Source organism: Spodoptera frugiperda, chromosome 9, assembly GCF_023101765.2.
Source record: "Spodoptera frugiperda isolate SF20-4 chromosome 9, AGI-APGP_CSIRO_Sfru_2.0, whole genome shotgun sequence".
NCBI classification, from domain to species: domain Eukaryota; kingdom Metazoa; phylum Arthropoda; class Insecta; order Lepidoptera; family Noctuidae; genus Spodoptera; species Spodoptera frugiperda.
The window spans coordinates 1,489,658-1,504,386 of record NC_064220.1 but is presented as its reverse complement, the minus strand read 5'-3'; the positions used below and the strand labels follow the sequence as shown (position 1 = coordinate 1,504,386).

General features: G+C 35.2%; 1 protein-coding gene across 2 annotated transcripts in view; it reads left to right on the top strand.

Annotated features, from left to right (window-relative positions):
* The window catches only part of LOC118271082 (glutaredoxin domain-containing cysteine-rich protein CG31559), a 92,328-nt gene that overhangs the window by 36,743 nt on the left and 40,856 nt on the right, over positions 1 to 14,729 (top strand). For both annotated transcript variants that reach the window (XM_050695869.1, XM_050695870.1), the window contains exon 2: positions 1,820 to 3,442. In XM_050695869.1, coding sequence (XP_050551826.1) covers positions 1,991 to 3,442 — 1,452 coding nt within the window. In that variant the 5' untranslated portion in view covers positions 1,820 to 1,990. The remainder of the gene's footprint in view (positions 1 to 1,819; positions 3,443 to 14,729) is intronic.

The following is a 14,729-nucleotide window of genomic DNA, read 5'->3' as shown; positions in this document are numbered from 1 at the left end:
TATTAAACATAGCCACGAAGTAAGTCTAAAATTTAATTAGACTATATTAAAAAGATAAAAATCCAACCATTTTACGAGTTTACCACTTTACGTTTGGTGCTCTGATTGGCCAGCGCAAATAAACCAACCAATCAGAGCGCTAAACGGTCTCTCGTATACGACTCTTTAAACGTAAAACAAACTCATACTAAGAGTACTATATTCCTAGCTCAAACAAAGCCCTATTTACACCACACACCCTTTCTATCAATCCGAGACTTTTAAAAGAAAGACAGTTTCTTAATCCAAGTGGAGAAAGTGACAGTAACATTACAACAAGCCAATTTAATATGGATGGGACCACCATAACATTGTCATGGAGTCATGAACCTACTACCTATCATAACATTAGTAAACATGGTCCAAACTATATTAGTATTGACGTGACCACCATTCAATATGGCTGCTGACTGTATGAATGAATGAAAGTTCAATTGAGTACAATGTAGAAAATGATATTGTTATGTTTTCTAGTGTCGTCATCAAGGGATAGCTTAAACGTGTTTTGAGAGTATTAGTTTCTGATCCGGAATCTCAGCGGGTTTATCAGGGCTACGGCTCAAAAGCAGAATTAGAAACGGGATAGTTCTTAGTCATTAAGAATCTGACATTCCTTCCCTCTCGCCTCGCTCAAAGGCGAGAGAAGACATTGAATGTGTTTCTTCTCTCAAAAAAAGAGAGAGTATTAGCTTATTTCTACATGTTTTAGACATGATAAAACTGATCTACGACTCTAAGTTCTATTTAGCTAAATTGTTACTTCTTTTCTCAGGTCGTAAGTCAAAATAACATAATCTGATAGTGGAACGTAGGAAATCACAAGAATCTGACCATCTGCTTTGCAGCAGTTGCAATCTAAATTTTTAATGACATTTTTAGCAAAAAATACCGAATGTTATTTATTATTATCTAATAGCTAAACCTCTATTGACCCCTTCACAAAACACCAAACGTGATATTATGTATAAATAAAAGTATTACGAAACGGAAATTAAACATATAATTACAAAAACTTATAATTTAAATATAAGCATTTCGATTGCATAAGTAAGTGATTACTTTTCCACTATTAAAATGGTGAATTATAACATAATTCTATACTCTCATTATAGGGAAAATTATTCGCCTTATATGTATTAGGAAATCATTAATATTAAAATATTTATAACGTGAGATCTTCCATTATAGAATTCGATTACTGCACTTCCCTTTAAAGATATATAACGATTCTCAAAATTAAACCTTCACATGTTAGAAATAAGGTGTAATTATGTAGAAACGTATGTAATGTATAAGGTTTAAATTACTACATAGTGTTTTCTGGAATTTTATGTAAGGTGTTGTGTTAATGTTCTTCGAATTTGCGTTTTGCGTTGCATTTGTAGGTAAATGGGTATGTTTTATCACTTGTACGTGACTTAAGGCATAAAAAACCATTCCAATCATATTACGAATAAATATGAAATCTAAATTTCAATAATAAAACTAGTGAAATTCGTGATTACACTTTTTCGCATTTGCATTTATTCGTTAATGTTTGTCATTTTAGAAATTAAATAAAAGTCTCTCTTTGGTATTGTTCTTGTATCTAAGTCCGTGGTCATTGACCTATCGATGAAAGTCAAAACAGCAGCACTGAGAATTAATAAAATATATCCCTATACCGCATTAAATGTACACACGTATCGAATCGACATCAAAAGTTATCTAGAACGCATAACATGTACCTCTAATGGACAATTCAAGTTCTTGTACTAATATTACATTTTTCTCTTTCCAGATGTAAATAAACAACGCGCAAGAAAAACAGGCCACTCGAGCGGATTATTGACCTAGTCACGATCGGTCACCGGAACCATTATGCCTTATACATCCAACACTATCTGAGCGGACCTGACCAGCATTGCGAACGGGAAGCACCGTTAATTATGCCAAACTATTAGCAACCACAATGATGGAAGAAGTTACGCCTCGTCCCAGTGTCGAATACATCCCTCCTTTACCACCAAAGGTGAAGCAAAGAGGATCGACCACTTATACACAAATAACTAGTGACGAAGCTACAATGAACAAAAACGGGTTCACCGCTACCGACGTCCGGATGGACTCGCTAAGTTCGATGCACTCACTCGTCCTTAATTCTAAGACACCATCTGCAACGGTATTCGTAGCGGCGACCCAGTCAGATCGACCCGCGAGTACGCCTAGCACGGACGCTCTCAACGGTCCACACGTGGTCACTATCAGAATAAACACCGACGCAGACAAACCTAAAGCACCAAAAATATCGAGCGTACACCTCAAAAGCGACGTTGACTTCGACTCCTTCAAGTTAAACGACGTTTGCAAGAAAAACAACAGCCTAGTGAGACTTAATGTCGACGAAAATAGACCGAAAATTATAGAAAACGAAGAAATTCTGAAAACGGATAAAGCGCCATACATTTACTGTAATTCGTTTGTCAACTCGATGACCAACATGGTTATGTCAAGCGGGCAGTGCTCTCCCAGTGATACCTTGGACTCCGGAACCTGCAGCGACCTTGACGGGACTCCACCACCTCTACCTAAAAAGAAGACTTCCAAAACTAGTTCAACAAAGAAAGCAGTATCTGTAACGCTTATCAGTTCGAGAAATGGGAGTAGTCAAAGTGAAGTGGATTTTGAAGACAACGACTCAAATATATCATGCGACTCTCTGAACAGTAGCGAGCTGAACGTAAGCGTGCACGCTGATGAAAGTCATAGCGAATATAGTAAAAAAGAAAAGAAACAGAGTGCGGAATCACTCGACGCGCCGGAGACGTTCGCCAAAGCGAACAATAAAGACACTAGCTTTCTACCGCAGGGTCTGCTGCAAGACATAAGAGACCGTTCAGCGAAACTAAATACGGTCGAAACTGAAAGCGAGCCGAAGCCCGAGCCACACGAGGAAGCGAACCAGAATATTAATGAGGATGCTAATATTTCAAAAGAAAGCGCACAACTCACATCGTTCCGTCTAGTTTCTCAGTTTAATAACGAGTGTAAGAACACGACGGAGTCGCTGCCCGCGAACTTGTGCTCCAAAACGCCGCTGATTAGTGAGAGCACATACGAGGAGCGAAAGCAACAGGATAAAATGAAACAAGAGCAAATGTTTTACAGCAGCCATTACTTTGATACGGACAAGTTTTACGATTTCCATTTGAACGAAAAACAATTCGATGATGTGAAAAGTGTTAGTGTTGGTGCTAAAAGTGAATGTGAAGTGTCTGAACTGGAATACTTTGCCGGTGTAAAGGATTATAAAAACGAGGAGATGCCATCAACAATAAAAAGTTCGAAAGGAACAATAAGGGGCGTGAAGAACCGCGTACGGGCGGGCATCGCGACGTTTTTGCAAATGCAAAACACGACAAAGGTAATTTTTTATGATTGTCTTACTTGTTTAATTTCAGTTTGCTCTGTTTTTATGCCGACTACCTCGTTATACACGTACTGATTTTAGAGGTCACAACTAAATGTATTCGAAAGTATAACACGCGAGCACGTTGTATTCTAGTTTATTAAAATAAATGCTTATTTTTAAATGGCATTTGTGAAAATGTTCGATATGAGCCTTCATGGTTGATTGTCATGAACAATGGAAGGGTGAAGGAGTAAATGGATAAACAATTGGCAGTTGTAATTACCATTGAGAATTATGAACGGACGTTGCCATGTCTTGCTCCAAAGGCTTTTGTACGACAACAATTGTCATTGTGAGACATCGTGTGATGTAATTGTTGGAAAACGCGTTGTGATAGCTCATATCTAATTTGTGAACAATCGAGCTTTTCCCTTTGGATTACCCATAAGAACAATACCTAGTCATGATTTATTGCCTTCATTTAATTATCTTCAATGGCATAGTAAAATAATCTGTTTGAAATTTGTCGTCTCTAAGTAATGTTGACATTAATCATGAAAACTCAGAGAGTCATCCTCGTGGGATAACCACGGTGTTAGAACATTAGTTTCACTTTCTCTTGTCGTAAAAGTTGACATAGGCTAAAGGTGGTTGTCCAAATAATTTACCATAAAATATAACATTTACCGTAAATCAAGTTATAAAAGCTGGTACTACACAAATAATTCATCTTGCTGTCGTAACATGCGGGGAAATTGTTTTTCCACGCAATGGCATAAGCAAAAAGCAGTGAAATTTTTAGAAAAGACATAATATTCAGTAATATACTGAACTATGGGATATCGAATTGATCTAGATCCATTAATGTATCTATCCTATAGTCTAATTCCTTAGAAACAATTTGTGTATTTCTCCTTGTAGAAACACAGAAGTGGCTTTTGCCATTCGTTTACGTTATGTAGTAAGTTACGTTTCTTGTATCTTAGATAACTCGTTAAGTAGAGCAATGATCCAATAATTACCATAAACATCAGTTTCATACAAATTTATAGTTTCATCTGAATCGATTTCCATTACTTTAATCACATCGAGATCATCTTCCGCTTTTCTAGTATTAATTAATGTAAAATTGTCGTTTCCTATACCCAGGGTCTCACGTCTAGCGGTAACTATGTCGGAAGTATGACTTCTAGTTTTCTAAACGCTTCTATTGAATGTATAGAAAGTGAGGAAAAATTGTTGATGATCATCATACTGACGCTATTGTCTGTTTTATTGTGTTAAGTTTATGGAGTTCGCGGAGATATTTTATGGTATAAGCCGGTAAACGAGTAGACGTATCGGTTGATGGTGAGCACTTGCCGTCGCCCATGAACACCTGACACACCAGAGGCGTTACAAGTGCATTATCGGCGTCTTGCGGGTTGTTGGGGAATCGGGATTGGAATAGGGCCTCCAGTTACCTCACTCACAAAACGAAATACACCGCAAGCGTTGTTTCACGCCGATTTTCTGTTAGACCGTGATTTTACTCCGGTCGAGCTTGCCCATTCGTGCCAGAGCATGGCTCTCGCTTACTTAGTCTTACTTAGATAGACTTTATATTACAATTGTATCTACTTAACTTATGATGACAATTTATGTTCTTATGGGATGAAAGTCTGGGAACATACTTACTACTTACTACATAATGGTGAAAATAATATCAAACAAATTAGATGTTTCAGTTCCACTTTATTTGATACAATAAATTGTAATCCTTCCAGCAAAATGTTTAACTGTTTCAATTTATTTACTTCAGTGAAGCCTGATTTTCCACTCCATAGTAATTCATCTCTATTTCTCAATCCATAATCTATATCTTAGTCTATTTTTGAACTAAGAAGCGATAATTAAAATGCATATCGATTAAGTTGCCTGCGTGAGCATAATAATCAATTCTGATGAATAAGTTACCTATAACATGAGAATACACGTTTAATAGTCTAGAAAATACTTCTGCAATTACATATTTGATTGATTTAAATGCTGTAAAGGCTCCAGCAACCGCAATTACATCTTGGTTAGCCGCAGGCCTATGTCATGCAATGATATAGTCTTTACTTGTCATTACTTTATCTAGTAGTCATTCAAGCTCTATATCATTTTGTACCTTAGCTATATTATTTTTAAATTTAATTTACACTTTTTAATCGTTGATGGTTTTATTATAAAGTTTGATGGTTCGATAATAAATTGTGTTTTAAGATCTTTGACTATTTCCATTATTCCCATGGTATATTTTATTAAAGGTTGTGTAGCTGATGTCAGATCTATATGACTTACTTTTAGCTCTATTGATTTAGCAACCAAATCAAACCAGATATGATAAAAAAATTATGAACAAAAGGAGTGGAAATAAACTTTACCTAGCACCAGATAATACCAGACTTCTTATTACAATCAAAATCAATTTACTCCCGATTCAGCAATGACAACAATAATTCCAAACCACCCACTTTCTAGACCTTAAATAGAATCTTGGATTTATAATAACAATTGTGAATTGTGACCTGTCTATCTTACACTGGTAACTTATAGACACAAATGAAATTACAAGTCGTGAACCTACCATTCATAGAACGGTGCAAATTATCTGTTCCGCATTCGACCTACATTTGACCTCTATAACCTGAAATTCTAGACTGAATGACTTGACAATATAAATTTTTGCTTGTATGTAGTTTAGTTGTGAATTTTAGTGCGCTTTTCATCTAGTCGGTGATGAGGTAGCGACTTTTAAATGTGTGTCAGGTTTAATTTCTAGGTCTGATAAAATGTTATTAAGGTAACTGAGTTTTCTGGACTTTTTGGATTTTTAAGCGTAGTGTATAATAATGTACGTAGTATATAATAATCCATTAAGTTTTTTTCATAAACCAGTAAAACCTGATAAAAATTGACAATCCGGTCTTATTTCTAAAAGGATCACTGATGCTGTAACTTAAAGTAGTCAAACGCTTTGTTTGTCTCATATTTCCTATGGCTATATTTATAGTACCTAATTCTTTGTTCCTGATCTCAACCGAACAATGGAGGTACAAGCAGATGATTATAATATCCTATGGCATGCGGATCCAAATCTTTAGAACATTGATATGACCGCAGCTCCACATTATAGCGGTGATATTATTATGATCTAAACTTGACAGATTGTCTATAGAACGGTACCATGTTTCATATACCGCTTGACTGGTTAGTTACGCGGTGGTTTGCACTTGATCTTTAATACCCAACGTTCTAGACCATTCTGCAGTCTTCGATTTAATATTGATACGTTTAAGATTGTTATTTTTTGTTGCCCTAAACGGACATATAGCGATCAGATTGGCGATATATTAAAGAAGGGCTAAATTAAAAATACCTTTAACCAACCAGCATGTATGTTGATGAAGCAAAAGAGTTGTGTAAGATTCGTAGCATTTGGCGTTCTATTATCTCTGCCTGTCCCCATGGGGTCAGGCATGGTTTTATATTATTATGTATGTACTTTTTGTATTGTCTGCATTTATATTTGAATCGATCGTATCACCATCTTTTGCTTCACCTGTCAATTAAACCCAATTTGCTTCACAAGTATTATTGAACGTAACAAAAAATAGCCATTTACATTTGATACCAAAACATTTAGGCTCATTTCAAAAAAATCTGCTCCGATGCGACCTTTATTCTCAACATACGTAGGTATGTACATTTCAATACACACTTCCTCATACAGCCTTCCGTGTGCTATAGTTTTTAGCCTTGGCTTTACTCACATTCACTCGCTGCTCGCTTCATTTAACTACATTATTAACTGTTTGTTTTCAACTTGTTCGGTAATTAGACGTAATGTTACTGTAATGTTTGTGGTCACGATTCGATTTGGGTAATCATTTGTGCTTGATGTGTTATTTGTTTCGTCTAATGAAGCTTCTGCCCTTGTTTATAAAATGCGTTCACTTTAATTTTGAATTTATTAGCTTCTGTTAAAAGTTTTGCTTGCGTTATAACTCCCTTGGTTTTATTAATTTGACTCAAGAGCTGACTAGTGACTAACGTATCCGTTTTTACTTTTTAACTCAGTCATTAAAAATTTTACTTCTATCGTACTATCTTCTAAAGTTCTTTCATACTTGAAGATTTCCTAGTAAGCATCCTTCAAAATTATAACTCTGCATGCATTTTCCTTCGTCAAAGTCTAATTTACTTGGAGTCTTCTTCAAAAGTCTACTTTGAGACCTCATCATTCATTATTATTACCATAACATCATTTTCAACGTACTAAGAGTGAAATCCACACTCACACTGGAAACATTTCCTTACGTTTCTCAATTCACTACCAAACAATAGCCACAACGATCATCCAGCTTTCTTATTTCCAAGACTTTAGTTTAAAATTATGTAAAGCACTACAAATATAATCAAATTACTCTACTTAATTGCCTACAAACTACTCACATTCCTTGATAATGTCTTTGTCCAACAACCTTGACTTTTTCGTGTAGACTTTCAAGAGAGAACAATATAATTTAATTTGCATATTTTACTTTGTAGCATTGCTTCATGCACTCTCATGTGTGTTTATGTTACGGTCTATCGCTTTCCTTACGTTTCTATTACTCTTGTTTTAGAAAAACGTTCATTTGTTCAATAGTATTATCAAATGTTCCAAAATAATTCCCAAATCCGACTATGGAGATCTTCTGCAAAGTCTTTTTCAAGGTCACCCCTTTCAAACATCGTCACAAACTAATAATCTTCTCAACAAAAATGTCAATAACAAAAAAAAAACGTTCAATAAAGAGCAAAACTCGCCTTTATCACAACGCCCCAGAGTCCAATCAATGTTACATTGTCACAGTCTACAAAAGAAAGTGATATCTGCTCAATGAAGCGTATCAGGACCATCCCATACCAGAAATAGACCATAGCACGCATTGGTAGATTAAATTCAATATTTCGATCAGCATACTTAATTACTATAACCGAGATTGGTAGATTTTTTCTATTGTTAAGTCTGTTGATAATTAATAGCGATGGGTGTTAAAGAGCAGGTGAAGAACAGTAGATCCATGCTATAGAAGATTATTTATTTTCTTATGAACTGTGACTATATAGACATTAATCTAAATTGTGTAACTGAAAATATTAAAGGCGATAGATATTAAGATATTAATGACTCCTTGAACTGATGATGATATATAATAAATACAATTAAACAAGCAGTCATAAAAGTGTCAGAAAATATAGCAAGCACTCTAAAGGCAGATGACACTACACTTTAAATTCTGACATTTCTAATCGATTTATACCAACACTAAAACCAGGTCAGAAAAATACAAAGAGAAAGAAAGAATAGCCTCACGTATTTCCTATTGCACATAGCTTAATTAAAAAGATATATAGAGAACCGATTACATGAATTGACATCAATTACTTAATAAATGATAGTCGCTTCTCTCGCTGACACCTAACATGTATTGTGTAATCTTCTTAACAGTTGACGTCCACCTACTTAAAGCAGTGTTAAGTCAATATGAAGATGTGTAAGTACCATCGATTTTGTTGGTTGTCCTCGCAAAATATTTATTTTGGTTATATAAGTGGTTTTGGTACCTACAAATGCTTTTTGGAAATGTTTTGACTTTCATTTCTGTTGAGGTTTAGCAAACAATTCGTTTTAGAGAATTTTTTTTCGGGTAATTGTATTGTGAAATAACTGTTTGACGTAATTTTTGTTTAGCTTTTAGGTATTCGAAATTCTATTTCTAGGAAACAGCTTTGTATTTACTAGCTAATAAATTTGCTTTTATGCCTACCTCTTCGGGGATAAAAGGCGTGACGTTACTTAAATTTGCTATGTGACCGTATCACAGTGACAATAATGGCCAAAAATAAATTTGCACTACATTCACCTACAGTTTTTCCAACCCGATCAGTTCAAACAAGGTTGATTGCCCTCCTTGTTTGTCAACCACAACAAAACTTAGGTAACAAAAAAACAACAAAAAAGATTAGACTTCTGCAACAAAACTCGTCGCTTGCGCACCGCATAATCTAATTACATGCGCGCGCTTGCTTGTTTTTACACACTACATAGGAAGAATTGATTACACGGTCGTGAGCGCTTCCTGCAACGTTGCGACTGATCGTGATCGCGGTCGCAACTGATTGCCGTTGCGAGTCGCGACTAATCGATCTATCGATTGCTATTAGATAAATTACTTGTGAAAACTTAGAGTTGTTAATGTGTGAGTGGAATTCTTTTTGCTAGTGTGATCGTGGATTTTTCCGTCGATAGATGTTAGGTAGATAGACATTGTGTTCAACAATTCCATTGAACCGATTAGGTTCTATTATGGGATCGTGTTATTATGGGAGAGGTTTTTAATACACCCTTTCTTAAGTCTTTGGCTGCCAATAGAAAACTGTTGAAGGCAAATCCTCCGCTAAATTCGGTCACTAGTGACCACCACGGTGTTCAATGTGTTAAATAATGCAAGACTCTCCACATTTTGGTACTAATTTTAGTTAGTGATTCATTGAGTTAAATCTTTTCTATGTTCTATACAAAGTACCACTTAGTTTCTCCGATCTAGGATCGACTTAGCTAAACTCGTCTAAAGCTAAGAAATGCTGAAGATTCTAATCCATTTTGTCGTATAAGTTTCAATAATATGAAAACTTTCCCATCTGCTGACATCGTTACCGTTGATGTAACTTTCACGGATGAACAGATAAATGAGATTCAAGCCAATATTCATGAACGCTTTCACCAAATAAAATGTATTATAATGTGAAATATTTTCAAATCTTAGTCGAAGCTATGAAGTAGGTTTGTGGAATATCCAACTGTTTTGTGATCTGTGATCACCCACTGCTTTTTGTGGTTTGCAGTTTTTTAGAGGTTAGGGTTGTCGTTTAGGGATTAGTGTTGGATGAAGTTCTTTGTTTGTTTGAGTTTTCTGGGATCTTGTGGAGATCAAGATTATTTAGCTGATTGTCCAATTGGTTAGCATATTATAAGGATTTTTTTATGATGATTGATGGTAATACGTTGTGTTTCGTTGTGTGAGTGAAGTTACCGGGGGCCCAGTCTTTCCAATCCTTAAATTACCCTGTACTGGCATCGCACTTGTAACACCTCTGTTGTTTCGAGTTTCCATGGGCGGCGGTAATTGCTTACCATCAGATGATTCGTCTGTTCGTTTACCGGTTCCATTAATCCACTTAATATATAACGCAATGGAATTGATCAGAAATGAGGACTTATGATGGGGATGAAATTATATGTATGCCGATAACAACATATCAGTACACCACATACCTTTTTATTCAATAATTTGTGATAAAATATCATCCAATAGAACAGATAAGGAAAGTTGCCATAACATCGAATAACTCAGAATAAGGACAAATAAAATGAAGAAATAACCATTTTATTTTCATACAAACTATTGCATGACAACCATAAATAAAATCAACATTGGATCAAAATAACATTGATTCGAAATAACGGCATATTGCAGTATCGTGCCTTTAGATATTACTGCGGTTGGGTAACATAGGAAATAATACAAATAACATGGTTTTCGATTTATCATTGTTAATGTATATAACCACAGAAATACATGAGCGGATTTCTTTGAGAACTTTCCATTATTTTTCTTTTTGGTTTTATGCATTTTGTTTGTTCTTTCTGTCTGACCTTTCTACGACATTCTTTGGAAGACCTTTGGCATACTTTTGGACGTTTTTACTGTTGTGTCCAATGTTTTTTTTGAGTTGTCCAAAGTGTGGAGGAATTTAGTAAAGTAATTTTGGTTATGATCAATATTTGTCCAGATTGCCCCAAGTCAAGCTTTTTATATGTCAGGGTATATTCCACCAGAGATGTGCTAAGTAGCTATACTACGTAGACGTAATAGCTAAGCTATGTGATCTTTTCCACCTAAACTAAGCTATGTAGCTGTGCGAGGAAGATGCGCAGCTCGAATATGCGATGTATCGATAGCAGAAATGCCATCCATAGCACACATCTACAGCAATTTCCGCATAGTTGCTCCATGTGGATTTTACTTAGCCTTCACCTCTTCAATTCTAAATGTATTAGATAAGATCTACCTTTAGTCAGTATACCTACTCAATATCTTTTGCAACACATATTGTTACGTTTTTGTTAGGTATACATACATATTGGAGTAAGCAATATAGACCCTATAAAACATAAAAACGTAACTTTTTCGACCAAGAAATTAAACTCACGTGCCATACAATTGCAAGAACAAGACCAATGAGGCAGCTTTTACACGACCATGACCATTGTCATGAACTGGACTTGTCGCTCTAGTCAAAATATTATGGCGGACATAATTCCTATAAAGATACAATCGTAATTGCCGACACATAGTAAAGTGCCATTGAGACACATTGTCTTAGATTCTGGAGATAATTTTAAGAAAGTGTTGTAGTAGCAACGTAAATATACTATGTAGAAACTAACAATATGTTGAGTTCTTGCATAATTCGTGTGTTAACAAAAGATTTTAGAATTGTGTGTGGATTTTTTTTCTATTTTCGTTGAGTTGAAATGTTGTGAATGTTGTGGGCGTATGTTACAGCGTTTTTAATAAGATTTTTATTCTCATACATATAACTTAATTTTATTAGATAACTGTATAATATTAGTGCTATGTCTCAAATATGGTTAGGTGTACAAGAACAGAATTGTCTTTTCTCTTTAAAATAAAATATGAACTACTAGCTTGCTTCTGCCAGTGGCTTTCCCCGCGGTGCGATGGGATAAAAAGTATCCTATGTACAGGCTAATAATCTACCCCAAAAATTTTATCCCGATCCCTTTAGCAGTTTTGAAGTGATTGAGTAACAACTATATATAAAAAAACACAATAAATCGCATTTATAAAATTAGTAAGATGTGGAAAATCCAACAATATTTTGACAATATGAAAGGAATGTGAATGTTTCTGATCAATTGCAATTTGATTTGTGAGATTAATGTATTTCGAAATTCTCAAGATATTCTCGGAAAATTTATAATTCGTAGCATGATACCTTCAGATAAACACCGTTTTTTAGTAAAAAATGATTGAATCACACAGAAAACGAAAGGAGATCACCAAAAAATGTTATTATACTTTCACTTAATACTTCTAAAAAGTTGTAAATTTGAATAAATACGAGATTTTTATCTACAATCTTTTAATGTACTAAAAAACTGAGAAATAAAAATATTATTTTTCAACTTTTACTGAAGTAAATGTTCACATTACAATGTTTAGTGTGTTTAGTGTAGATTTCTTTACGTTCACCTAAATGGTGGGGCATTTTTATTAGGTAATGTTCTATATAAAAAAAACGGTATTTTGCTACATATTTTGGTGTGTTCTTCTAATAACAGCATGGACTTGGCAAAAATACAAGAAACACAATCTGTACCAAATAAATGGCCCTAGAAAATGCCACACAAATATCTGATAATATCTTCGATCGGTCAATGCCCTATCGATACGTCTTATCATAAGTTATCGTAACAATCTTAACTTGAGTATGTTTGTAACTTTATCAATTCGTTTTAATGTTTACTATCTCTTTGAAATAGGCGTGAGAAAGTTTCATATCATAAAATAGATATTGTGTACAATTTAGGTTTATTACAATATCAACAACATGGAACAGTCTTTCCTTTTGGTAATTGATACATTTGCACAATTGAAATAACCGCATTTTACTATATCTACGCATTTATATATCCTTAGATATAATCTCTAAGGTCTTCCTAATACTATGTTCTTCAAACTTAATTCCCTAACCTACTTGGACCAAATCCAGAAGAATGATTATAACAATTCTACAAACATGACACGCTAACTTGGGCGCGGTGACAAAAGTGTCAAAATTATTGTCACTAACTTGAGTTTCAGGTCAACTAATGTGAACTGGGTCGATGTAATCTTACGAGATAAGCTCCAGTTATCTTATGATATGGGTTTAGATTAACTGGGACAGGTAAAGATGTGATGAGTTTTTTTATAGAGAGGAACTTACAGAAAATACTTTTTGGTAGTCAATTTTGGTTGCAAGTGCTACTCAAATAATGAGCCTTAAGCCCGATTTTCAGATTCGATTAGACATGCATGAGGTATTTTCGGGTTAATATATGGGTTGGCGATTTCAAACTTATAGAAATTTAAAGCCCAGGTTTCCTCACAATGTTTTCCTTCACTATTTTACTTTCTTGAGGATTTGTACATATAACACATTGGTACTTGCCGTTGGTCGGTTTTGGACCCGTATCCTCATGCATGAGGAGCGGGGCGTCTTAAACCTCCGGGCCACCAAGACAAGCACAGATTACCTATCCATTAAGTCTTTGACTGCCAATAGAAAACTGTTGAAGGTAAATCCTCCGCTAACGTCGGTCACCGGTAACCACCACGGCGTTCAATGTGTTAAACGATATATCCTGTTATGACTAGGTCAGTAAAACATTATAATAATACTTCTGAAGTTGCAACTAAAGCATCCCACTCATAGCCAACCTGTAATACTGGTTTGAAACATTTATAATCTGTGGGCGATGATATCTGTCATTTGTGTTTGGCGCCAAATGACGGTGGTGGTTGGTATTTGCGCAGCGCTAATCTAGTTTGTATCTAAATAGTTTATTTCTGTTTTGTTTATACCGCCATATTGTTGATAATCAGCCTGTAAAGACCATTGCTCACCAGCATTGTATATAAGAGAGGTTTTTCATAAGGCTTCGTAGGCAGCTTGAAGATCGCCGTTAACACGGCTTTGGTTTATCAAAGAGTGGTGATGATCAAAACCATAATAAGCCGTCTCTTAATATACTCGGAGTAAGGAAAGCTGTGGTGCCAAATGGATTGCACGGTTGGCGCAGTGATTGGGCAACTGGCTGCCCTGCGATGTGTACTGGGTTTGACTCCCGCACGGAGTAGTTCTTTGTGTGATCCACAAATTGTTATTTCGGGTATATGTGTATGTGAGCTTGTATGTTTGTATACAAACTCACGACATAGAAAAAAATCCTAGACTGGGACAAAGTTTTATAATAAACAAAAAAAAATGTATTTTATCCACAGTTCTAAAGACCACTAAAAGCGAAAAATGGTCATTTGAACCCAAAACTAACTTTCATCATCGATTCTACCAAACACGTGTTTCTCCCAAACAACAATATGTCTACTTAATCGCCTGTCTACCTCAACACACGAGTATCAACATATCTACTACA